This window comes from Chaetodon trifascialis, chromosome 21 (genome assembly GCF_039877785.1).
Source record: "Chaetodon trifascialis isolate fChaTrf1 chromosome 21, fChaTrf1.hap1, whole genome shotgun sequence".
In the NCBI taxonomy this organism is placed as follows: domain Eukaryota; kingdom Metazoa; phylum Chordata; class Actinopteri; order Chaetodontiformes; family Chaetodontidae; genus Chaetodon; species Chaetodon trifascialis.
Window position 1 is genome coordinate 18,256,860 of NC_092076.1, and position 26,555 is coordinate 18,283,414.

At 40.2% G+C, this 26,555-nt stretch overlaps 2 protein-coding genes across 4 annotated transcripts in view; one reads left to right on the forward strand and one right to left on the reverse strand.

The window, feature by feature from the left end:
* LOC139350092 (zinc transporter ZIP11-like) overlaps nt 1-22,805 on the forward strand; it is a 122,101-nt gene extending 99,296 nt beyond the window's left edge. The window contains exons 6-10 of one of the 2 annotated variants that reach the window (XM_070991190.1): nt 2,143-2,307; nt 17,940-18,009; nt 21,337-21,435; nt 21,564-21,722; nt 21,823-22,805. In XM_070991190.1, coding sequence (XP_070847291.1) covers nt 2,143-2,307; nt 17,940-18,009; nt 21,337-21,435; nt 21,564-21,722; nt 21,823-21,901 — 572 coding nt within the window. In that variant the 3' untranslated portion in view covers nt 21,902-22,805. The remainder of the gene's footprint in view (nt 1-2,142; nt 2,308-17,939; nt 18,010-21,336; nt 21,436-21,563; nt 21,723-21,822) is intronic. The other variant, XM_070991191.1, reaches the window with a different exon arrangement.
* Nucleotides 22,806-23,417: 612 nt separating this feature from the next.
* On the reverse strand, nt 23,418-26,148 carry LOC139350094 (ankyrin repeat and SOCS box protein 12-like). 2 transcript variants are annotated; one of them, XM_070991194.1, is made up of 3 exons: nt 26,063-26,137; nt 24,477-25,244; nt 23,418-24,131 (listed from the first exon to the last, which is right to left on the reverse strand). In XM_070991194.1, the coding sequence occupies exons 2-3, from the start codon at nt 25,237-25,239 to the stop codon at nt 23,980-23,982; spliced, it is 915 nt and encodes a 304-aa protein (XP_070847295.1). In that variant the 5' UTR covers nt 25,240-25,244; nt 26,063-26,137; the 3' UTR covers nt 23,418-23,979. The 2 variants fall into 2 exon arrangements, with proteins under 2 accessions (XP_070847295.1, XP_070847294.1); XM_070991193.1 differs by having other exon boundaries at nt 23,805-24,131; nt 24,477-25,247; nt 26,063-26,148.
* Between the last annotated feature and the right edge of the window lie 407 nt (nt 26,149-26,555).

Below are 26,555 nucleotides of genomic sequence, written 5' to 3' on the forward strand. Positions count from 1 at the left end.
GTCATGTGTCGTCTGACCACATCTAAAGGCAAAAGTGGTGCCTGATGTGAATGGCCACACTCAACAGCAGGGCAGCAAGCCTGCTGTTACAGCCTCCTCCTCGCTGCATCACTCTGCTTTACAATCTCTCCTCGCACTCTGTCTTTTGCAGGTCTTTGCTCTTTTCTTGCAATGAAATGGGGTTAATGGTGCACCCTTTCAGACAGTCTTTTTTCAAAGGCATTGTTGCACAAGGTTGTACAGGGCCAGAGCCAGGATTGTAAACATGCTGAGGTGATGAGTTCCCCGAACATACCCTCACCCTCTACAGTTCATTTTTAATTGAACGTGCGTGTCATGATGGTGAAATTGTACACAGCTTGTAGTAAATGTACATTATATGGAGCGGTGTGTGCAAGACCTGTGTCAATGTGTGTGGCAAGTAAAATAGGTTGACCATGAGAGCAAGACCAAAGATTTAGGTCTCTAAAACCCCACTTTCAGATCCCTTCCATCACACACGCATACACACACTGTATACACACCCACACACACAGTGGGATAAGAGTCCATCACATAAGTAGCTAATGTAACAGATGCAGCTGGATCCAGCTCGAGCTTGTTTCCCGCATTGTTAAACGTTGGAGTGCAATAAGTCAGAGTTAAGTCTGCTGGTTCATACCCTCAGTCGAGGATTAACTCTCTCCTGCTGCCTGAGTGCTGAATCCTGAGGGAGAAGGCACAGGAAATGGGTTTGAAGAGTTTGGCAGTTTATTATTTGGAGCTGTTAGACCTAACCAGTATTGTTGGGTTTATCCACCAAGACTCGACAGACAAGTCAGAGCTGAATGGCCGCAGTTCCATCTGTATTCTAGTCATGATACATGTTGAATAAAAGACTGAAATGCATCCCAATAATTACTTTTATTAGTTTAGTAATTAGTCAAGTTTTTTTCTAATGTAAATTTGAATTCTTTAAAGTTGAATATCTGCTAATATTGCATCCTAGTGCAATATTTGTATTTTCATACATTCAAAGATGCAGATCTTAAAATCAGTTTAGCCATTCAAATTTCAATGAAATTGGTCTGACATCTGAACAGCTGTGCATTAGGGTTAACCCTAACTAACTAACTAACTAACTAACTAACTGGCACTAATTTTAGCCCTTATCTAAACCTAACCCTGCCAGCACCTCGGGGGCCTTTTAACTGTTTTCTAACTGGCTTTTAGCCCCTTTTCTTTTAACTGGCACTAATTTTAGCCCTTATCTAAACCTAACCCTAACCCACATAACAGCTTTTCTTTTAATAGCTCTGTGTTGTCAGATATTTGTTTCATGTCTATGGGTAGAGTCATTGAGGATCTCTTGTGGCAGGAAGGTTAGGACAGGATTTGGATAGTCTCTTTGCGTCTCCAGCATTGATAAAATACTGTCCATAAGCAGCAGTAAGTTTAAAAGCAGTTTTCATACAATTGCAAGTTGCGGTGAGAATTGTTACTAGAAGGTAGAGGTCACTGCTAAAACTGAACTGATGCTCCTCTCATATTCACCCTTTTGTTATGCTATATGTTGTTTCCAGACATAGATTTGCTTCTCTGTTAGATATGAGTACTGCCGGTGTGCACGTTGCTCCACAATCACAATGAGTGCATGTGCAGCATGCTGTCAGTTCAGTCTAGGCTGCAACATCACATTACACTCAGACAGCTTTTATTGTCATTCAGTAGACAGCAAGTGAACATTGAACGAAATTTCATGTGCAACAAGCTCAGCACAGGGTTGAAAAATATTTTTAAAAAGTAACACACCCTCTGTATACAGCTGCATGGAAAAGTGACAGCACCCCTGAGCAAAACGTATGATAGTTAAGAGAGTAGATGATGGACCGGTTTCCAACACGCTTAAAGTTAAAGATGAGACATTCTCTTCTGCTCATTGGATTGCCAGAAAGTCAAATCAAAGCCCCTGTTTGACTGAAGAAAACCTTCATGAGGATTAAGCAGACTGTGGAGTGGTGGTGCACAGTTCTACTGTGCAGCAGCACACAAATATGACTTTCATGGAAGAGTCAACAGCAGCGTTATTAGCGTTAGTGTGTATGAATGTTGGACGATGTTGGCATCATTATGTATTCAACATTATTCTCTCCTGTCATGCAGATAAAATAGAGAACGGGGATGTGTACCAGAGGAGGAGAGGACCTCATTCTGGCAGCTCAGATGAACAGGAAACAGGAAGTAAACAACAGGAAGTTGGACAGACAGGAAGCAGCTGGCGACGAATTCTTCTCCTCATCCTTGCCATCACTATCCACAACATCCCAGGTCAGAACAAGCCATAGGGCTGTCTACAGTAGCTGATGAGGAAATTTGTCAATGTCACTGAGAACTTTCTGCTGCTTGTGTATTTTTTTAGCCACACTGGCTCTGAGGATTAGATAAGATTTAGATTTATTTGTCCTTTTGCAAGGAAAATTGTTTCCACCTTCCATACAAACTGAGCTTACACATATACGTACATCAAACTGGACAGATACATACGTGAATCCCACACAGCAATGTCCCTCTCAGAATGAATTGCAATCACTGTGGTAATCCATTAACTTCTCAATACTTTCCTTTGAGACCATATACCTGCAAAACTATTAGTATTTCCATCAGAATCAAATGTAATTTGTGTTAGGTAGTATGAGCAAATATTAACATGCTAACACACTAAATTAAGATGCCTAATATGATAAACAATATGCCTGGTAAACATCACCATGTTACCTTTAACCCAGCAAGCTGTTAATGTCACATGTGCTGTAACAGTGAAATATGTGTAGCTTATAAATATAGTATCAATTTACAGTTCACTTAGAAACGCTCACCTGGCGCTGAGCTCCACAGATGCCAACAGTGAAGGTGCTGTGCCACATCCTGCACTAATTCTTGTTTACTTGTCCAGGTTGTTTTGTATTGAGTCCAAGCTAAAATGCTCACTGAATAAATTGGAATAAATTGTTTGGATGTCTATGATGAAAAGGCCTGTCAGACAGACATCCGTTGCTCCTGAAATACACCTTGCATTATTGAACACTACATTGGCCCGTAGGTCACCATTCTGTCAAATCTAATGATCTAATTAGACTGTCACACGTCAAAGATGATGCCCAGGGAGGAGATGTGGTCAGCGTTTGAAACAACAGCTCCAAACAAAACATTTGAGTCAGGAAATAAAGGTGATTCAATTAAAAAACAAAAAATTAACAGTCATTGTTGACATTTCTAGGTGCTGACGGAAAGACCACTTTCTCAATTAACACCTACTGTATTTAGTGAGTTTCACATTCCCTAAAACCTGTTTCCCTCTTCTAGCTTCAACATATTACCTTACCTGTACTGTTTCATGTCTGTAGAAACGTATAAGCTGCATTTGAACTACGATAAAATGTCTAATAGCTCAACTTTCAGAACAGAGGTTGAGTGTACAAAACTTGATCCAAAAGCTGAACTGACTTCCTGAAATCTCACATTTAAACATAAAACACAAAGTGCAAAACATGATCAGTCCTCAGAAGATGGTACTTCATTGTCTGGTTTTAGTGATTATTACTAACTGTGCAGATCACTGACTGAATGTGCCGTGTGTTTGCAAGTATTAATTCTTGTTCTGTCAACAGGTGAGCAGCATTAAATCATAACTGATAATAAAAGGAAAAGGAAAGGGAAATTTGCCCTTTTGATTCCTGCCAAAATACAGAATAACAGCTGTATTGGGATAATGTTGGAGAGAAAATGAGTGCTGCAAAGGTGTTTGGGAGTTATGTTGTTTTTGTATGAATCTCAGACAGTATTTTCACTAGCTCCATTTTAAGAACATGTAACATTTGGTGAGGGTGTCCTATGTTCACATAGTGCCTTGTGATGATGCAACAAGTCTCATTATTCCTCTAAGATTTGAGTTTTTATCGCTGCCACTATTGTTTTTCTGATCAGGCAACTAACATCAGATTCAATTTCAAGAGACTTGATGCCTTTGACTTCCCAGCATTTGCGAGGAAGTTATTGCATCTTTTACTCCACTACATCGATGTGATGGCTTTATTAAATGTGGCACTGTTGAATACATAATGAGCAGTGCATTGAGCTATGGACAATTCATGATTGCTTACATCAAATTAATGAGAAAATGCAGTGTCCGTTTTTGCAATTATTTTCCACCTTTCACTTGATTTGACACACTTGATTTCAATTCAATTTTATCAGTAGGATCAACATCATTTTAATACTCTGGAGAGATTGTTTCCATGAAGTGTGGATAAAAGGCAATTTAGGGATGCGCGTAGTGTGTAAGAGGAGAACAGTTTGTAGCTGTGTGACCAGGGAGCTGTCCAGTAAATATGAAATTTAATGTTAAAAGCCAGTTCATTAATGAGGAAAACCATTCACTGGTTCCTCCATACACCTCAGGTCTCATAGCACATGCAGATAAAATCAGACATACATTCAGATCAACCACGTATGCACACAGAACCATTTCACAGACAATTGAAAACTGAAATGAAATTCAAAGAAATAACTGATTTTCCACTTGGTAGTGCAACTGGAAGACATGCAATCTAGGATTTGTTATCAAGCATGATTGAACTTGAACGTGTTCCTTTCTCATGCAGGCTGCTCTGTAAATCTATTTCTGATTTTCACTTTCAAAGTTCATGGTTAAGATATGGAGGCAGGGTTCATCTCCACTCAAGTTGAAAGAAGGGAAGCTGTTATAAAATGTTTTGTAGTCTTTGACAAATAATAACCATGTTGTTTGAAGTGTGTGAATACACCACAGGGACAGCATGTGTAGCCTATATTTGAACCTGAAAGGACTTCATGAATAAAAGATATTTCTGACTATATTTGAATAGAGGCACGACATAATAACACATTCAAACAGTATTTGGATTATTGCAATGCTAAACAGTTCCCCGTCTTTTCTTTGCAGTTAGTGTCCTTGAACAATGGCAACATCTACATACAACATGGAGATAAGTCAGGGCATGATTCTCACTACATGTTGTATTTGCTTTCCCCTCGATTAAGATATGCCCTAAATTTTACCACTGCCCCCAGTTAGCCTTTTCTGCAACACTGCAAGGACTCGTGCTGAAGGTTAAAGTAAAACTAAAAAATGTCCTACAGTAGGGGTCCCAAAAAAGAAAAAAACAGCCCTATCCAATCACTGTACACTGCCTATATTAGTGCACCTTTGAACTACAACTCCTGTTATCTTCTGAGCCTTTAAAGATGAGGAAAATTAGAGCTGTAATATCACCCAGAGTTTGGAAATCAACCATGACATGTACATCCTGTACAAGGCCCATCAATAAATGTAATTTTTGCCATAATCAATTTTCTAATAAGTCTACAGTGATCAATCAGCATTTCTCATTGCACAGTGTGTACGTTTCTCTGCCTGAACACTATCACCTGGTGGCCCAGCTTAGGATGCCACTGGAGGTCTTCTAAATATTGGCCAAGATAAGAGTGAGTGGAGCAAGTGGGACCAAAAATGCGTCACTCACTTTGACCAGTTAAGACCGATTTCCTTCTCTGAGACACCAAACTTTCGTTTTTTTCTTATTACTGTACCCCAATGCCCTTCTTCCTTCCTCCTTCTTCCAATCTGACCATCTAATGCAGGGGTGGCCAATTAATTTTTACAAGGGGCTGCATGAGAAACCTGAGCTGTGTTGGAGGGCCGAACCAGCAATAACTTGAACTTAACTCTGCTCAATATTAATTTTCTCCCATTGTAAAAAACAGTTAATTATAAATTTCAATTAGCTGCTACTGGTATTCAGAAGAAAAAGAATATTCTGTAAATATTTCTATAAATATATGAAATTGTGGAAAATACCTGTCTAGAAGTAATGAACAGTAAAAACGAAAACAATCATTACATCAGTGTTTCATTTTATTTTTGACATGTTCATCTTCACAAATACTGAAAAGGTGTTTTGCAGTATGTTGTATGTTTTAATGTGTTTTACTTCATTTTACTTGTTCAGTGGAAAAATCCAGTCTGTCTTGGGCTTGAACAAGTGCACTGAAATCTTGCTGAATGTCTGAGTATGTCAGCATTCTCTTAAAAAATCGGTTCATTTTTTGTAGCCATTTTGTGGGATATGACATAAATTGTCTTTACAGCTGCATCTCTGGGTGTGCAAAGTTTAGTAAAAAGTCCTCGTTGATTTTGCAGCTTAGCTAGCAAAGCATTTCTGAGAAAATCCAATGTTTTGGTTCTTGCATCTGCTAGCATTAGCATAGCCAGTGAGCTGCCATGCCCACAGTGGACGCTGCTGACTGATCTGGAAAGGTGGAACAATTGTTAAACAAGGCATACAAAGGCCAGCACCACTTCTAGCTGTTCACACACACATGTGCGTCCTTACGTCAATTAAAAAAAAAAGTCACCCCTTTCAAAATAAAAGCAACACAGTTGTATTGCATGCACTGCATCAATACTTTTCCATTTATGTTCTAATTTATGATTGACTTCATGGGAGCCAGACAGGGATGCCCTGAGGGCCAGATGTGGCCCACGGGCTGTAAAATGCCCAGGTCTGATCTAATGTGTGTGTAAATAAGTAAAATTTTATTTATATGACTTTTAAAACAGTTACAAAGTGCTGCATAGGATACAGATGAACTGGCTTAGGAGGTTGCCTAGAGGCAAGATGTAAAGAAAAGGGCAGGACCAAAGATTGAACCCTTTAGAACTCCACATAGACAGCTGAGGACACAAAGTTGTCTTTGACAGCCTGAAACTTCATGTTTGTCTGTATGAATATGATCCAGTGGGTCCCTGATTTTAGCAATGCTCTCTAGAGGCTGTAGATAGAATTTTGCTTCATGGATTTTGGGTGTTCATATAAACACCAGTGTCAAGAAATGTCTTTAGTTAACTGTTCTAGTAACCTATTAAGGGAATATGATATTTACTATCATTTCATTATTAGTTTAATTAAAATATAAGTATTATTTCCCATACTTTCTTCCTTCTGAGTTAGACATGTAGTTGGAGCTATTTCTGGTGTACTGTGGTGTAATGTGTCATTTTGCAGCCCCAAACTGCAATAAGAGGGACCTGTTTGGCTCCTTTGAAGTGCTTCTTCATCCAGTAATAATGTAATTTCACATCAGTTATAAACACTGGGGACCTTAGGCCTCTTAGTGGCTCCGCTCTGTGATAACCCCATCTTGTGATTCAGGCTGATGAAAGGCATCTATTTTGCATAAAGATCTTGGTTCATCTTTAATACTGATACTGACCAGTATTTTGTTACTTTTCACAGTCCAGAACAAAACCCAGCCATTTAATGAGTCTTTTTTCCTCGAGTGTGATAATTGCGCTTATGTTTTGACACCTAAGTGCTCCTATGGGAATGTAAGCCCTCACCCTGGCTGTGTTAGTATATTGCTCTTGAACAACACTAGCAGCTGCTGCATAATATACTGATCTTCTGTGACACTGTGGAGACAGAGCTGTGACTGCAGTTTGGCGATGGTCTTCCAAACTGGGCAGGAGATTGATGGCTGTCCTTTCTCCAGACCATTAGGGTTGATCGCTGTTAGTAGTAATGATGATAATAATGTGCTTTATTTATATATCACCGTTGAGAAAGTACAAATCAAACTGCTTCACAACAAAGAAATTACATGCACCAAGTGCTTCACATGAGAAAAACATAGAATAAATGTAAAAACAGAGATAGAATGTCATAATGAAAGTAAAATAAGACAAAAGATAAAGCTGAAAATAGAATACATAGAGTCAATGTGTGTGACGGACTCAACTTTAATACACTACTTGCTAATAGCATAATTGCATAAAAGTTGTTGAAAATAATGCTAAAATACTAAATACTTAAGGAGTCATAAGAATTGCCCAAGGAATATTTTATTTCAGCATCATTTTACACTGAATGTATCAGGTGATTGTTTTTCTCAGCAGTTCAAACCAGACAAGAGCTGAAATAGTTCATTCATTCATCAGTCAGCAAAATGTGAAGAGGCAGCTGTTTTGATAATCGTATATGATAGTAATTGAATATCTTTGGACATGAAATTCATTAAAAGATGCTTTTGAAATGAAGCCAGAGACTCAAAAAATCCAGAATGAAGGGACTTGGGTTGATCACAATATCACAAGAAAAGGGCAGGTTAAAGAAAAAAAAATATTCAAGTTGGTATTTACTTGAACTTTATCCCTCATGAACTTTTAACCCATTTTATTCTCTTTTGTACTCTGGCCTATGCAGTACTCTCAGTGTCACTGGAAATAAGGGCATGCTCTTAATCATGTCTCAAGATTTTGAATAAAGGTTGAAGGAATGAATGAGCATTTAACTACATTTATCATTTCAACAGTTAAACATGCAGCAGATATTATTAGCATCAAATTTCAACAGGAAAAAATACATTTTTCTCAGTATTTGAGAATTTATAATATGCAAGTCATGAAGACTTCAGGGAATTTTATATTGATGTCTTTATTTCGAGCAATAACAATAAAATAACAATTAAAAAAAATATTTATTTAAAATGAAACAGAAGCTAGTTTAAAAGAAAGAAAAAAAACACGATTAATTACAACAGCAAAATAGACAATGAAATTCCATTCACAAACACTTAAACCTCTCAATTTACATGCGCGAAAAGGAGTAGGAAGAAGTGTAAACTTATTTAATCCTACCTATCGATATATCATCATACAAGCAAATCTGCATAATCACAAATAATTGAATTGTAATTAGTGTCAAAACAAACAAAACAAAACAAAACCCCTGGTGATTAACAAAGTCCTTCTACATTCCTGTACCTTGTGAAGATCATTTCTTTATACCTGTTTGCACATTGTTTCAGCTCCACACTCAGTCTGTTCCACAGTTTCACTCCACAGATTGAAATACAAAAACTTTTCAATGTTGGTCGGACACTTAAAATCTTTAAATTTAAATTTCCCCTCAAGTGATAACCTCCCTCTCTATCAAAAAGCAAGTTTTGGATATTCTCAGGTAGTAGATTATTTCTTGCTTTGTATAAAATTTGTGCAGTTTTTAATTCTACTAGGTCACAGAATTTTAAAGTTTTGGACTGTAGGAATAATGCATTTGTGTGTTATTGAAAACCAACACTGTGAATTATTCTCATGGCTCTTTTCTGAAGTATTACTAATGGCAGTATTGAGCTTTTGTAAGTGTTTCCCCAAACCTCTGAACAGTAATTTAAATATGGTTAAACCAGTGAACAGTAGAAAATGTGGAGTGATTTGTGATCGAGAATGTGTTTTGCTTTAGCGAGGACTGAAATGCTTCTAGACAGTTTGGTTTGTACGTATTTTATGTGAGATTTCCAGCAAATTTTGTTAGCAATTATCATACAGAGAAATTTAATTTCATTCACTCTTTCTATGTTGACACCATCTATCTGTATCTGCACTTGAGAATTTGTCCTACAGTTTCCGAATAACATGAATTTCATTTTGCTCAGATTTAATGATAACTTGTTTTTATCAAACCATTCTTCTTTGATTTTACTGAACTTTTTCGGAACTGATAATGTCCAAAAGTTGCTGCAAATTCTCACCAGAACCCAAAATGTTTGTGTCATCAGCAAACAGAACAAATCTTAACCATTTTGATATATTAGAAATATCATTAATGTAGATGATAGATAATTTTGGTCCCAACACTGACCCCTGCGGGACTCCACACACAATGTCCAAACATTCAGATTTTTGTTCTCCCATCTTCACAAATTGTTGCCTGTTTTTCAAAAAGCTTCTGACCCAGTTCAGTGCAACCCCCCTGATCCCATAACGTTCCAGTTTACTGATTAATATTTTATGGTTTATTGTGTCAAATGCTTTTTTTAGGTCAATGAATACCCCAACTGCAAATTTCTTTTTGTCCATGGAATTAGTGATTTCCTCTATGAGTTTAGCTAAAGCTAGTGAAGTTGACCGGTTAGTTCTGAATCCATACTGACTGTCTGTGAGTAATTTGTGTTTATCTATGAATTTTTCTAATCTGTAATTGAAAAGTTTTTCCAGAATTTTTGAGAACTGTGGGAGAAGAGAAACAGGCCTGTAATTTGTGAAGTGGTGTTTGTCTCCAGTCTTATACAGTGGGATGACTTTTGCTATTTGTGTGACATGAGATTTTTCCATCAGGCCCAAAGCAGAAACAGACACTGTTGAATACTTTCAAAATAAATGTCTTTTGGTGTCACTAATTAAATTTCTTTAGCTGTTGTCATATTGTGTAGGATTAAGTCATGGCTTTCATCAAGTAATTTGTACTTTATCAGTTAGGAGATTATTGTACATTTTGAAATGCCACCTTGCTGTCCCTGATGATGGGAGTGATGAAGAAAAGCAACAGCATAAAGAGCTATGAGAGGAGACTTTGATGTGGTTTCAAAGAAATATCTCACCCAAAAACAGATGAAAAATGGGATAAAATAAATTTAAAAACATCACAGTTCTGCAGTGGAAAAAAAAAGAGAGATGGAGCTGGGAGACATGAGATGCATTAATGGCTGGCTCAGTGGAAAAAATGAGTGTGTAGACACGTGAGGAGAGGAGATTAAAGGAAAGTGCGATGGAAATGAGTGGCTGCTGTGACAATGGCCTGTCAGCAGCAGTATCGTCAGACTGGCTTTAAAGAGCATAGAACATGAAGCAGGAACTGGATTGGACCAGGACACACACACACACACACACACACACACACACACACACACACACACACACACACACAGAGGCAACTCCACAAATTTTTCCCCAAACCAGAAAGTTTCCTCTTGGGAGTGGAAAAAGTACAAATACGTAAGACATGCAGGTGGCAATATAAAACACTTCTCATTTCTGCCAGGCAGAACTGAAAACTCACAGTCAGCTACATTCTCAGGAACTGTCTCGGCCAGTCCTCGCTGTCTGCCAGTGACAGTTGTGCTACTGTCCTGGAATTTATTCAGACTTTTAATGCATGTGCTTTAAAAAAAACCCACTGACACATTTCATGCCTAATTGGTTATTCCTAGACAAATCTTTGTGCTTTTAACATCCTCCTGACCATCATGCAGTTGGGTGAGAATTTATGGAAAAACCAACATTAAGTGCCTCGGTGAGGTGCTGGGCCAACAAAAGCCTCCATAACAGCTTCAGTGTTCCGTAGTGTTGATTCTCTAAATCGGTGGAAGTTTACTGGAGGGATGAACACCATTCTTCTGAAAGATATTCCTTCTTTTAGTGTTTGATGATGGTTGTGGAGAGCACTGTCTAACATTATCTAAACTCAATGACACAATTCAGTGACCCATTATTCCCAGTGGAGGGGGAAAGGACAGAGGTAAGAATAAGGAAGGTCGCTCAGAACAACTTAACATTAGTGTTTGGAGTGCAGTGTCCTTCTCCTCTAAGGCTGCTTTTATGATTGTCAGATGATACATGTAAGCATCTCTGGGTCAGAGAATACTCAGAGAATAGGTGGTAGGGTTAACCATAGCTTGCGGAGGCTTGCAGACATGTCAGATGTGCACACCTCAACAACGCTTTGTGAAAACTTAAACACAATGAAAGCAGGTTGGTTAAACTCTTGTCAGAAAGCAGGTTTGCAATGGAAATGGAGCAAGAACAGCTGGATGTTGAGACAGCTTGCTAAGGAGCTGCTTTGGTGGGAGTGTGTTGCTTCGGGCACAGGTGAGACAGTGAAATACAATTCAGAAAATCCACTTTGGGTGATAGATCCCTGAATTTGAAGGTTAATCATCTGAAAACACTACACAGTTATAATATTCTGAGAGAGGATTTTACAACTCCTAAAAGCTGTAATGGCTGCAATTATTACATTTTTTGTTGCAACAGTCTTGAGTTACACAGTAGTGTGCTTACATGTAATTGAACCAACGCAGCGTTTTTTGTTGGAGGACGTTGTGTCATGGCAAAAGTCGAGCTAGGTTTGATGTTGCTGGAAGAACCTGTGTTTCTTTGGAGTTCCCGATCTAAAATTGGTCTGAATGTGGCCTACACCACCATGCTAGCAGCTCTATGAGTTTTTGAGATATTTCAATAGATATGTGAAAACCTTGAGCTGCTGGTGGCACCACATGGAAAGTCGGGGATCACTAAAATCAGCATCCTCCTGAGGCCATTGATACTTGCAACAAATTTCTGGGCAGTCTGTCCAATCAGTGTTGCAAATATGTCAACCTCATAGTGGTGCTACAGGAAAACCGAATCACCAAAGTCAATGGAATTCATCTTCTGAGGACGATGAAGGTCTGTACGGGAGCTAATGAAGATCCATCCAATAGTTGTTGAGATACTTCTGTGGAAACCAAAGTGGTGGACCATCAGACAGACTAGCATTGCCCTCCCTGAAGCCACGTTGTGAGTGGGTGTATAGACTTCCTCCAGCCATTCACTCAAGAAGGACAGAAAACGATTCTGGTGTTCTTGGACACTGACAACACACATCAGTGTTACATCAAATCTAAGTTTCGAGTTCTTTGCCATGGAACTACAGCGCTACTTTCTGCTCCCATGCAGATTGTAAAATATTTTAACAATCCATGAGATATTCATTCAACATCCATGAGATACAGACAAATACGAGTCTCATGAGTAAAATCGCACAGGTGTGTGGACATTTGCTGGCCCATTCTAACCCTGGTCTCTGTTCTGGACCAAAAACTTCCAGCTCAGTGGACTTACAAAACACTCCCAAACCCCCAGCTCACATTTCCAGCAGTGTAGCAGTACTACAGGTGAGCAGCTGTTGTTGGAAAATCCTTATTTTTGAACAAAAAGAACAGATGAACAGAACTGTTTCTCTTACTCATGTATTAACTTTCCGACGGGTCCAACAGATAGTAGCATCGGTGATGTTTTGGAATATTAAGAACAAAACAGTGTCTGCAATATTAAGTACGTAATGTCATTTCCTTACTATTTAATGTGTCCATATTTGGAACTTAAAGACAAGAAAAAAAAAGAAGCAAATTCCCTGTTGTGGTCTTGTGTCTTTAAATTTGTAAAGATTTTAAAACTTCTAGTCTTGTACTACCTGTCCAACAACAGCCACTGAAACTCTCTCAGCTAATGTTTTATTCAAAATCAATGGACGGTTTTTCAGTGCAGATACAGTTTCTGCTGGTCCCAGACAGTTCCAGAGGATTGAGATGAATAGTTACGAGGACGCACCATTAAACTGGAGGGTGTTTGCCCATAATGATGCTACAATATGTCCACCTGTGATGGCCCAGTGGGAATTTGATTAGAACTGGTGTGCATTGTTATTAGCAGTAATAACAGGCACTAGATTATGATGAGGTGGCCTCTGGGCTTGTGAAGCATGCAGCTGCTCCCTGCCGATCTCCTACTCTGTTGCCTTTCCGTGGTCTTTCCACTCTTTCTTTCCTTCTCTCTTTTGCCTCTTTTGCCTCCTCTCATTCTCTCTTCATCTTATCTTTATCTTTGTCACTTGCTCTTGGCTTGAGGCAACATATCCTGGTGGCTAGGCTATTAATATTGCAGAAAGAAGCAGAGATAATACAATGTAATACACATACTTGGAGAAAAGGAGCTGGAAGAGTCGTCAGTCATTCTTGCATACATTAGAACAGAGAGCTAATTGCCACTATATGTTATATATGTATATGTATATGTATAATCATATTGCTTATGACACTGGTTCAGTTTTCAAATGAAAAGAGGAAACTGAAGGTCTGCAATTACACAAGTAGTTCTGTGAGGCTGGAAATGTGCTTTCATACAGTCAGCAGTTTCTACCACCAACTCAGTTGTTTCCAGTGTAAACATAGAGGCAGACCTGCCACCAAGGTAGACAACAATGATGGTGGTGAGGAGTTACCCGTGTTATCGATTCTTTCTTCAGATTGAATAATAGAATAAGTAATAAAGCTGCAAGTGGCAATTCTGAGTTCCTTTTGCACTCAACTCAAGGAAGCAGCTCTGTGGGCCTAAATTAAAGCCGCAAGCAGCAACAAATGGCTTTCAGGTTTTACAAAAGTGAGCAAAAATACTTCAGCTGGTTTAATTCTGTTTAAACAATGAGTGAAGCCAATCACACGTTTCACAAAGCCTGCAGCATTTCATTAATCGTGTACTCAAGGTTCTGCCGATGGTCTCCAAATCATCAGATTTTAACGAAACTGTGCGAATGTTGAGGAGCTAGCATGTGATATCGCCCATGAAATTAATCTGGATTGCTCAGATCATCTTATGAGTAAATATGTGATAGGCCACGCCCACTTTCACCAGCCAATACGGCACTTCAGGTTTTGGTCAATGCTTGCCCCCAGAGCATGTAAACTTGAATGGGTGAAATATTGTGTTGTGTGGTCCACTGGCAGCAGTGTTGACTGTAAAGTCAGACATGACGGAAAGACCTGCAGTATCTCTCACACCGGGGTTGAAGCAGCCTGTCACTGAGGGAGCTACCCAGTGCTGTCAGGATGCTGCATGGGGCAGGACATGCTCTCCATCAGGGGTGATAACTGGCCTTCTTTCACAGTCTGTTAAGTGTCTTACTGTCAGCAGAGCCGCCAGAGAACTTTTTCAGGTGTTTTTGCAGGTTCAGTCTTTGTGGCACATTGAGGATTATTAAACCTTTTCAGCTGGCTACTATAGCTCGCCACCTGACACCAGCAACCATAGCAACCAGATGAATAGTCTGACATTTTAGTAAGCACTTGTTCACTTTCTTGCCCAGAGCTAAATTAGAAAATTGATAACACTCCCACGTCTGTGTGATAAATGTGAAGCTATGAGGTCCAGCTAGCCTGGCGCTATCCAGTGTTAACAAAGTCAGCCTATCACTTCCTCTAAAGCTCACTAATCAACACTGTATCTCATTGCTTTAATTGGTCCAAAAACTGGAGTGTGAAAACCACACAGTGGGGTTATGTGCAGGATTATTTCTTGGCTGGGCCCTCCTGGAGTCTGCGCTGGTTGCAGCTTCATGGTGACGACATGACTCCAGACTTTGTACTAAACTAACCTGCTGGCAGTAACTTCATATTTAGCATGCAGATATGAGTGGTACCAATCTTCTCATCTAACTTTTGTTAAGAAAGCAAATGAGGGTATCTCCCCTGTGTTAAACTATTCCTTTGAATGGAACCTGATTTTGACTGTATCTGAGGCTATATTCCATTGTTGTACAAAGATAGCAGTTTAAAAGCAATCTGTCAAAAGCTAGATTTTCCAGACCCAATGAATATTGGACTCTATTAAACATACCATAATGCTAGCCATCCCCAAGGCAAAGGTTATTATATTATTATCATTATTACTACGTTAACAGTGGTTACATCATATTGACTATCACTACAACTCTACTACCCCTTACTCCACATACCAACCTGACCAGGATCACTGCACACGTCAATAACTCTCATACAAACACACACACACATTACCCACACTTGTCCTCCCTAATCAAAGACAAATCTCTACCCCCAGACTACTACAGACTACATACATGAACATACATGGACACATCCTCACTGATAAACACAGTCGTACATATAACTGCATGCTGTTAATTATTATTAGAACTACTGGGACTATTATATCACCCTTGTTTGTTTTGTTTTCATGTAGCATGCCAAGTTCTGTACATCCCCCTGCTTTTCCTCTGTTTGTCCTTGTATAATCTATCCCCATTCCTGTCATTGTTGTCACTATTGTTTGTTTTTGTGGGTCCCGTTGAACATGGCCATTAGCTGCTGTGGCTGAGGTGCACCTCGCAGGATTAACAGCTTGCTGTCTGAAAGCATCTTAATGCTCATTAAGCAACAGAAACTGAAGAAAGAGGTGAAGCATCTTCGCTTTCTGGGGTGATTGCTTCTGGTCAGGCAAAACAAAATGGGCCTGAAGGAAGCTCCAGAGGTGGCCATGTTCTTATGCGAAGGTTTGTTCTCTATGCAGCTGTGTTTTAGCGACAAACTGTGACAACGTGTGTTGACTGCAGGATCGAACCACAAAACTCAAAAGAAGCTCTTAGGTCAGAAACATGCTTGTTGAGAATGAAGTAGCTGTAATAACACTTCTCTGTCTTTGTGGTATGAAATGCAAAACAGCCTGTAGATATGACTGCGTGCACACACATACTCCTCAAACACACCAATCCACTCGTAGATCACACAGTGACCTTTTCATTTTCAATTTGAATGGTGTTTACTTTAAGTATGCATGACAGGCGTTTCAAATGAGACAAACGGGATGTCAGACGAGAGGGATGCTGTTCAGCAGAGTGTGCAAAGAGGGAACCGAGACAGCAGTCACAAGTACAGTGAGAGAAATCCCTCGTAGGGCAGCTGTCTTGTTGTAGTTCTCTATTGTTGCAGTTGTTGAAGTGAATCCTAACAGTATTTACTCAGAGCTATGGACCAGTAGTTTGGCAGATATGTTGATTCTACAGTGCACCTCCAAAGGGCTGCCTCTGCATTAGGGCTGGGCGATATGGCTGAAAACTCTATTGCAATATAAGTGTTTTATATCGGTCGATATCGATAATTATTGATATTTTTATGAGCTATTTAAAATAAGGATCAGGAGAAAAATACATTCAATTTAAACATTTTTATTTTAAATTGAACCTTCCTCTGATTATAATCCCCTCAGCTATCAAGGCAGAAAGGAAATGTCAACACAACCATGGAAAACACTCTAATAAATGTAAAAAAAAAAAAAAAAGTATAAAAATGTAAACAGAGAGAAACCTGAGAACTTTTTTTCTGCAGGTTTAGTGCAGAAAGTTCACAAGCTGATTCACCTTCTGCTGAATAAAATGTTTTCAGATATGTGCAGTGTTTTGTAAACATAGCAGAAACTGAGGTAGACTTGACATCTGTAACATACAAACAAACAAACAAACAAACATGATAGACAGCACAGTAACGCTGACTGAACTATAAAACCAGCCTAGACATATGAACAACTTTAGTCACTCTTCTTACTCTAAACATACATGAACTATTCAATTATATTTTTATTGCACGTGTGTTTAAGAAAAAAAAAGTACGTGTAAGAGATGTTTGTAACCTGGCTTCTCCACAGTGCTCAGTGAAGCATGTGTTTAGCTATATGATATGCCGCTGCCTCCGTTATGTCTTCGTGCCTTTTAGATGATTTGTCATCAGGCACTGAAGCAGATACCTCTGCATGGCGGTCTGCTGCTTGTGCGGTGGTGCTGCGGTTGTTGGATGTTGGCGAATACGGCTGCGCTCCAAAGAGTGAACGCGGCTAAGGTGGTTAAGTAAGTTTGTGGTATTTACCGGTCTTGGTGGGGACGACAGTCTTGCATAAGTCACAGACCACACTGGTCTGACTACGGTCCGACTTATAAAATCCAAAAAACTCCATACTGGCGAGCCGACTTTCCCTGTTTTATTGACGATTTCTTCGCTCGCTGCAGCGCTCACTTTCTATTTCTCATCTCACTCCTCGCGGAGCATCAAACACGAGACAACGAGATGGCACAACCGAACTTGATAATGTTACATGATTGGCGTGTTAGCGTGTCTCTCTTACTGATCAGCGATTACTCCCTACGTTGCTCAGTTACCTGAGAGCGAGTGCCTTTGTTCATGCAACCAACCTCGCTTCGCAACTTCAGGTTTCTTCCGACGAAGAAAAAAAAAATTATCGAATGCTTTATCGAACGCATTTTATATTGATATTAATGACGTGTCTATTGTGAGACATATCGCTATCGTTCTATCGGCCCAGCCCTACTCTGCATATATGGTTCGAGAGATGAAACCTCACTACTCACTTTGCCAGCGTTGTTCCTTCCTCTTACTTAAAATCTTGTTTTTCCTTCATAACAGTGCTTCAAGACAAATCATAGTCTAACAAGGCTCATTCGCCTGTGTTTTTCTGTCTGCAGAGGGTTTGGCTGTGGGGGTCGGGTTCGGAGCCATTGGGAAGACTTCATCTGCGACTTTTGAAAGCGCCAGGTAAGATTGGTATCAAGGACAGACAAAGATACATGCAGTACACATCTGCATTGATCCAGACTGTCACCTTTCAACACTGGCAGGCGAGATATGAAATTGCTACTTCATATATAATTTATGGATGTGCTGTGTCTTGTCAGGGCACATGATTTAAAAAACGCAGACAAAGTGCTTTACAAAGGCAACTGGACTAGCCTGAGGTCCGGCTGCCTTCGATGAATGAGAATCTTCTCAGAGACATTCTGCACAGCATCACAGCTGGACACGACATTATGAATCCCAACGGGCTGATGTGCTGCAAGACACTGTAATTGGTTTTCCAAACCTGGAACATTTCTTTGTCATAAAGTAAAAACTGGTCTTTTTTCAGTATAAGCCTTGAGAAAGTTAGATTTGAATATAATGTTAAAATGTTTGGGGATTAGGGAAAGGTTTGGCGTGTTAAAGGTCATGTTAAGAACACGGGGCTGTTCTTGTGTGCTGCTGACATCTAGTGGTCCCTTTCCAATACTGCAGAGAACAGTGGACATCATGAGGCTGGAGATGCCTGCTCTTAACTCATTTTATTACCCACCAAGCCCAATCTTTTGAACCTGCTTCTGTTTAGTGTTTGTAAAGGTAGGGTACAGATATGGGCAGGATTTCCATATAGATTTGCCCATATGTAGTAGCAGCTGGATGGCTGGACGGAGTATCGCAGCAGACTGTGCCTCTCTAAGTTCATTTGGAAGTACTCCAACATCAAAGTCCTCTTTGAAAACTACGTTTAAAAAAGACAACTAATGCAACCTTTCATATTTTCTTTATTGTGAGCCTTTTCCTGCACATCACACAAGGCATGTCCTGATGGACTCATGGCTTCACAAGTATCAATGGCCCATGTCACATTTGCATAGGAAAGGTGCCATTTTGGCTCACATTGTGACAGTCTGAGAAAAAAAGCTCAAGTAGTCAGATGTTTCGAAAACATAGTCTCAACGACTTCACTTCCACACAGACAGTCCTCTTCCAGCAAAGTGAAACATTTAAGTGACATTGCATTGTTTTTTCACTTCACAAGTATGACTACAGTGGACAATCTCAGTATCCCCAGGAAAGACCAGGGTCTCACCTCATTGGTTATCTCCTGTGCAAACACCCTGTGAAGCACATCAGCTGTGCCCATGGTTTGTTTGCCTGATGTAATAAACGAAAGCTTATATTCATTAGTGTTCCACAAGTAATAACTTTGACTGGTGCGAAACAAAAGAAAAAAGGTGAGAGTTTTTTAATTCTGATATTAATATATCCTACTAAATCCTAATAATATAGGAAAACTGTAGACAAACCAGTGCAACACTCTGAATACTTTCATGGAGAGACTGTTGAACAGCGTGTGCCATATTTAAAAGATTATCACGCCTCATGTGTCTTTGTGACAGCTGACTTCATCCCACTCTCGACTGTGGCCATTCAGAGCAGCTGTGAACACTTTTGGCTCATGTTTTGGCTTAAATGTACTAGTCTGGCTCTGTCCAGTGACATAATCCGTCTATTAGCAGCTTTAAAGCTCACTAACACTTTAAATCTCATTTGTTTAAGCTGTGCTGAGGCTGTGACAGAGCCTGGCTAGCAGTTTTTCCAGTCTTCGTGCTAAGCTGACGATCTGTTGGCTGTAGCTTGATATTTAATACAGTAGACAGTTTAATGAGTGGACTGTTACAAGCAGGAATATTTACCGACTGGGAACAGTGACTTCCTTAAATCTCTACTGCTTAATAAAGTCTCAAAGTGCTGAGATATTCATCCAAAGATTCCTGGATTTATATTGAGGCCTTATTTCCCTTTCCTTCTACCGCAGCCTCACTTTGAGCAAAATAAAAGTCTGCCAACATAACCCCAACAGCAACAATGTTACGAAGCGTCCCTGAGTCAATGTAGTAATATCCTTTATCCAATCATGTGTTCACAAAGTGGTGAACCTCACTCCATCCTTACTTGTGAACAGCTGAGCCTTTCCAGGATGCCCCTTTCATGATACCATGATGTCACATGTTACAATGAACCTGTTTACCTGTGGAATGATCCAAACAAGTGTTTTTGGAGCACAACTTTGCCAGTCTTTTGTTGCTCCTGTCCCAGCTTGTTTGAAATATCAAAATCAGAATAAGCAGATATTTACAAAAATCAATGAAGTTGGTGAGGTCAAACATTAAAAATATTGTACTGTTTTCAGTTGAGTATATGTAAAAAAAACTTTTGTTATCTCTGCTCAGTGGGCTCACTGTTATGGCCTGAGTATTATGCTGTTGGTCCATGTGAGGATGGTGGACTGAGCATCACAGATGTCTCTGTGCTGACATCTAGTGGTTCAATCATGGCACTGCAGAGAGAGATGAGAGTTCTTGAGCAGGAGATTACTTCTATGAATCAGAGATGTGACTGGCAATGAAAAATGCATTTGTAGCAAACTGTGTATTCTTGAAAGGGTGGTGCCAGAATATACCTCATAATTAAAACTTTGGACTCGTTCCTTCTTTTTGTGAACATGATTCTGTTTTGTCATCCTCGTGATTTTCACCGTTGCTCTCAATGTCGTAATAACATCAACAATAAGAGCAGATGGTGAATGCTACTCCATGAAAACAACCTTTGTCATCTGACTTTTAATCTTAAGTTACTGTTCATTATCAATTTCTTCCAACAGTTTTCAATTTCTTCCACGCTCGCGTTGTGGATGGATATCATTTGGTTGGTCAAGCACTTTGGTCCAGACTGAAATATCTTAACATCTATCGGATGTCTTGTTGTGACATTTTATACTGACATTTATGGTCCCCAGAGGATGTAACCTCCTGAATTTGGTGATCGTCTCACGTTTTCTTTTAGTGCTTCCATGAAGTTGACATTTTGGATTTTAATGACATATCTTGACAGCTGTCGGATAGATTACCATGAAATTTGTGCAGGCATGCGTGTTCCTCACATCAGGTCCTGGTGTTGTTCCCATCAGCCTCAGCTGTACTCAGTGGTTATTGCTAATTAGCAAGTGCAAGCTGTAACACCCAAATCCCCCCCCGGTAGATCAATAAAGGATTATCTTATCTTACAAAATGTTGACATGGTAACAAGCCAAGCTATGATGGTGATGCAAACTTTACAGCTACTAAACACCAGCCTGTTAGCATTATCACTGTGAGCATGTTAGCATGCTGAAGTTAGCATTTAGCTCAGTTTAATAATGCGTAATCGGCTGGTGATGAGACTACTGTATCACAAAATCAACAATACTCTGACATGAAATGATGTGAGCTGATGTTTTCTGCTTGTTTGTTTTCGTCCCCTCAGAAATTTGGCCATCGGTATTGGCATCCAGAATTTCCCAGAAGGCTTGGCGGTGAGCCTACCGCTCCGGGGTGCAGGGGTATCATCGTGGACAGCCTTCTGGTGAGGAAAAACGGTTGTCTCTGTCCAGTCCCTGTGTCAGAGAGGACAATAATGACCCAGCACTTTGCAAGCAGCCTGGACTGAGCTCAGACACTGAAACTCTGCACCGTGTTGCTGTTTCCCGTCAGGTACGGCCAGCTGAGCGGCATGGTCGAGCCTATCGCCGGGGTTCTGGGCGCCTTCGCTGTTGTCTTGGCCGAACCTCTGCTGCCATATGCGTTGGCATTTGCTGCCGGGGCGATGGTATACGTGGTGGTGGATGACATCATACCTGAGGCTCAAGTCAGGTGAGAAGGAACAGGAGAAATTAAGGTGGATTTACTGCTGGACTCTCAGCATCTGCCTCAACTGATGTCTCTCTTCTTCACTCCAACTTGGTGTCGCCAGTGGGAACGGGAAGCTAGCGTCCTGGACCGCCATCCTGGGCTTCATCGTGATGATGTCACTCGACGTGGGGCTGGGCTGAGGTCACCCTGAGAACTCATACCATGTCAGCACGACCTGCCGTGATGTCACAACAGAGCAGCTGACCTCACTTTTTCAAAAGGGGACCAAATGAAGTGTTTTTTTCTGAAACACTGTTCATCAATTTTGTTTGAATTGTTGCTACTTGAAATTGAGAAATGAGAAGAGAAATGCAGAACTGTGCTGTAAAACAGGTCATGAGGATGACTGGACTTGAAGAGTTATCTTTAATGTCTTTTATTTTCATGCATACTTCCTGAGAGCAGCTGCCACCTTTTAAACAGGCAGATATCTCAGTGAGGAATGACTTGGATATTCTCCTGATTCCAGAGCTTGTGAATGTTTTGCTGAGGGGACATATTTCTTTTTAGTTCTAGATTTTCAAAAGCATTGTTTTAAAAGAGAAATGATCAGTTCTGGAAGCTAAATGAATGTTTTGGTTTTTTTAGTTACCTTCTTCCAGTTTTTGTAGTCCTCAGTATGGCGATACTTGAAGTCTGGTGTTTGAATTGGTCATTTATGGGACCGCCAAGGGATGATTCCATTTCACTTTCTCCTCTCTGACTTCCTCATTGTCACTGCAAAACAGCAGGGTGCAATGGGATTATGGTTTACTGAAATATGAAATTCCAAATATGATGCATCTACACAACCCTGACTCTTTTGAGGATCCACCAATTCTGATGTCACATGACTTCCTTTATCCTCTTCTTGAACAAACTCAAACTAATCTAATCTTCTCCTCAACCAAATGTAGTGCCTTCTTCTTCTTAGGGCACAGTCTCCTGCCATCTCCAGGTCAGTCTGAAGAATCGTGTCTAATTATTTAAATGCAGATGAAGGTGTTGCTGAATGATGTGAAGTATTTATATAATTAAACAACCAAGTGATTCTCTTTTTTTTCCACCTGTCTGCCTCTTCTAGTTTAGTCTCACATTCATTCTAAAATAAATTTTCACTTGCAGGCGCCACTGAGCAAACAGATCCTACGAAACCTAAAAACAAGCCTGCTTCAGCACATGATGTTTTGGATATTATTCCTAAAAATCTTAAATTGTTTAAAGATAGATATACTCACCATTTGAAGTCATGTTCATCTCTATGTGAATGTTCCTGTTATTAGCCATGCTAATGTGGCTCTGCTAATGTGCATCTGGCTGTCAACCACCTTGGTGGCAATATCAACTATTGGATGGATTGGCATCAGGTTTTCTAGACATTCATGATCCCCAGAGGATGAAGCTTTCTGACTCAATGCCCCATCATGGGGTCAGAATTTTAATGTGCCTAATACTTTGTGTTATGACCGAATAGCTGCAAAACTGAAGACATTCCCATCAGCCTCAGCTGTACATTGTGTTCAGCACTAAGCAAATGTTAACATGCTAGCATGATATACTTAGATGGTGAACCTCTTATATGTGCTGCATCTTCTTCACCTTGTTAGCATTGCCCTGGTTAGCATGCTGATGTGAGCATTTAGCTCTAAGCACTACTGGACAGCCTCACAGGTTTTTGTTAAAGTTTATGTTTAGAATCAGTTTAATTTGCCATTCAGATGGTTTTTACTGTATTTCAAAGTCACATTTTATAATGTACACATGGGGTTCATGTGAAGATCATTCTTAAGTCTAAGAGCACAATCAAGTGATTCTCAGGATTTTTTACATACACAAGACCAAATCTGACTCTGAGCAGCTTTACACATACTGACCATGATTCGTTTTAAGAATCATTGCATGTATTTTAATGGACGGAGGCAAACCTGTTAGCGTTCAGAGGAGCAAACAGCTCTTCTAAAAGAAGTAACTAACTCGTGATGAACATGTGGCAAAGAAACAGCTTCCCTCAGAGAGCTCTCTCGATAGCTACAGGGTAAGTCCTAATAATAAAACAGAACAATGCATCATTTATCCACACATTTAATGTTTAGACTTGAGAATCAGTCTGAAGCACATGTACACACAAAAATCCTTAAAAAAAAAAAAAAAAAGATAAAGATGGCCCATCGTCTACAAATCCAACAAAGCTTTAGCTGAAATAAAGGTTCATTTATATGATTTGTCTCCAGCTCCTTAGCTACAGGACAGTGACTGGGGCTGGCTTGTGTTGCAAGAAATTAATGAGACTTGTTGGCATTTCCAGCTGGTCGATACAGTGGATCTTGTTGATCTTTTGGAGGTATCTTCGGACAGCAAGTCGGCACTGTGAAGTCAAGGCCTTTGGATTTCCTGGAGAGGACAGGGGAGAGTTATTGCTCGGGTGTCACAAAACAGATCAAACGGACTTAACTCCTTTACCGAAAAAAGATCTGTATATTTAGTGGTTTTTGTGTTGTTTCATCTTGCAATTTAAGTGCTGGGGCAATAACATGTTTTTTAACTCCGTCATCATGAAGACTTTAATTCAAAGCTCTCTTTTAACCATTAGATTAAACAGAAGGAAAGAGCTGCACAAGAGTTAGCTGAGACTTTGTCATGTTTTTGTTAAATATTCATGCTGATGCACAGACTGATGTGAAAATCCAATCCTGAAAAGCAGTGTTAAAGATGGATGTCAGCAGTCGGACTCGATACCTCTTTCCTGCAGAAGCAGCTCCACAGCCTCGTTCTGTTTGGTGGACTTCTCGATGATCAGCGTGGGGAGGTAGACGTTTGCGCCGAAGTCGATCAGAAGCTGGATGTACTCAACGCCACAGCCATGCCTGAGGCACATCTCGAGCACAGTTTTGGGGTGCTTGATAGAACTCAGCAGCTTTGTATCTGTGCAGTTGTAATCTGGGTCTGCCCCGTAGAGAAGCAGCAGTCTGAAACACTCCATGTGTCCATAAACGGCAGCCAGGTATAGCGGCCCGCTCGACACCCTGGCTCTGCAAGTCCAGAGCAAGACTTTGGAGCGGGAGTTCACCTCTGCGCCATGTTTAAGCAGTTCCTTTAATATCTCCACATCCCCCTCCCGGGCAGCGGTGAGGACAGGGGAGCAGTTGTTGGATGAGCTCCCGTTGGGGTTGGCGCCAGCTGCGAGGAGCGCTAACACACAGTCCAGGTATTTCCCACGGACGGCTGCAAACAGAGGCGTCTGAGCCTTGACATCTGCACAGTCTACCAGGGCACCGTGGGCTAGCAGGACCTGCAGACAGCTGAGATGACCTTTCGACACTGCAGCGTGCAGGGGCGTGCCTGCAATGCCCCAGCCGCCTCTGCAATTGATGACTTTCTTATAGATTTCTTGGCAGAGCATCTCATCAAGGAGTCTGTCATTGTTTTGTAACACTGCTTGTCTGAGCTGGGAAATTTCACAACTGCTTTGTTCTTCTTCAGAGGTCCTTAATTGGAGCATAGAATCTGATGAAAAGGTGAACAAATGAACAACATGAGGCCAATAAATACATATTTGACAAATGCTTGCTTTATAATATGTGCAGACCTGGCTTGTACTGTAGTTACGCCCTCATTGTCTACCCAACACAGATACTTTAAAATGCAAAGAAAATAAGTCAGCTATTGAATGAGGCTTAAAAGTTGCTATAACCTTTCTATGAAGCCATTTCCTGTGGTATCACAACGGCCTTTATGACTAAGCGACCAATAACAAGCTCATTTCCGTGCAGTAACATCTTCTACGTAGCTGTCACTCAGCAACGTGTAGGCGTTTCTCAGGAAGCATCGAGATACAGCGCTGTAACGCCTCCGCAGAAGCCCACTCCACCAAACTCCATTCAAAAGTTTCATAATTTACTGTTTAGTGACCTATTAACGAAAATACAAAGCCAGTCGGTCATGAACTATCCTCAACTAAAAATATTAAGGATTTCTGGAAAATTCGGCAAACAAAAAAATCTATGATAATGCATAATTAGCTAAGTACAGTACCATTTTCTATAATGTCCATCTCCTTCACAAATAATAATAATTAAGGAAATAAAACGCATTTGGCTGCGGCTTGGTGTACCGTTATTGAATTAAAATGTTGCGTCTAGTTTGACTTTCTGTTAAACATACAGTAACATCACGCACCAGGACTAATACGCGCTCCCAAACAGCAAGATTTCCGCTATAATGACCTAAAACAAACACCAATATGTCCGGTTAGATATGAAACTAATGCTAATTTCTCGTGTCCTTGTTTGTAATTGAGTTGTGGCAACATAAAGAAGCCATACCGTTAGGTTTTCTTCGCTTTATATTAGCCTACCAAAGATATGTCACCATCCGCTGCCTCCTTCATCTTCCTGTTTGTTCTTCTTCCTCGTCGTGTTGATGTTACGGCTCTCATTCAGCTTAATGTCACATTGCTGCCCTCTACTGTTCTTGACTGCTATAACAGAATGGAGCCTGGAGTGCGGCCGTGGAACAACTTTTACCGTGCTAAATTATAATCAGCGAATCAGTTGGTCTGTTTAAAAAAACAAACAAACAAAAAAAAAAACAACCACAAAACAAACATAATAAACTCACTAAACACATGATTTATTTAAAAAGTGCAGTCAATGAGCCAATGGTGGCCCTTAGAAACATTTTGTGCAGTCCTCAACTTGTCATTAAATATTCATCATGTGGAAGGGTAATGGAAAAGCCTTCATGGAAAAAAAGCTCTGTGGTTGAGGATAAAAGGGGATTTCAGGAAAAATTGATCAACTCTTACTTTGTTGGACC